Here is a 602-nt window from a genome sequence, read left to right on the forward strand (position 1 = left end):
CGCCGGTTAGGTCCAGGGGGCACCACTGAGGCCTCACGGTCCTCAGTGGCCTGCGGGGCCACCGCACGGCCAGCCCGCAGCCGTGATGGCGTCTCTGGGTCCTCGCAGAGCGGGGCCCGGATCAACATCTCAGAGGGGAACTGCCCGGAGAGAATCGTGACCATCACGGGCCCCACGGACGCCATCTTCAAAGCCTTCGCCATGATCGCCTACAAGTTTGAGGAGGTGAGGCCCCCCCCGGCGGGCGGGGTCGCGGGCGCTCCTGCCCACTGAGCCCTGAGGCCCGGCCAGCGCTGGTCCTCCTAGCGGAGGCCCCGGCCTGGCGTCTCCCTCCCCAGGAGGGGCTGGCCTGTCCTCGGGCCTGACCGCTGGTGTGCGGGGTCCGGAGGAGCCCAGCGGCGCCCCGGCTCCGTGTGAGTCCCGTGCACAGGGTGGCCAGGGTGCGACTGCAGCCCCGAGGCTGCGGCCATGTTCCCAGCTACTGTTCTCAACTCCACGGGCCGCCCACGGGCGCTCGCGGCCTGCGCTCAGGGCCCTGGTCTGTGAGGCTGGGTCAGAGCAGGGACCAGAACTGCGCGGCCCCTGCATCTGCCCCGCCCGGC

At 72.3% G+C, this 602-nt stretch overlaps 1 protein-coding gene across 1 annotated transcript in view; it reads left to right on the forward strand.

The window, feature by feature from the left end:
- LOC101618692 (collagen alpha-1(I) chain-like) overlaps positions 1-225 on the forward strand; it is a gene marked incomplete at its 3' end in the record, with an annotated part of 60244 nt that extends 60019 nt beyond the window's left edge. The window contains exon 11 of the mRNA XM_012729467.1: positions 11-225. Within this exon, the coding sequence (XP_012584921.1) occupies positions 11-225 (215 nt within the window). The remainder of the gene's footprint in view (positions 1-10) is intronic.
- Between the last annotated feature and the right edge of the window lie 377 nt (positions 226-602).

Source organism: Condylura cristata, unplaced genomic scaffold (assembly GCF_000260355.1).
Source record: "Condylura cristata isolate star-nosed mole 26May11 unplaced genomic scaffold, ConCri1.0 scaffold00025, whole genome shotgun sequence".
Taxonomy (NCBI): domain Eukaryota; kingdom Metazoa; phylum Chordata; class Mammalia; order Eulipotyphla; family Talpidae; genus Condylura; species Condylura cristata.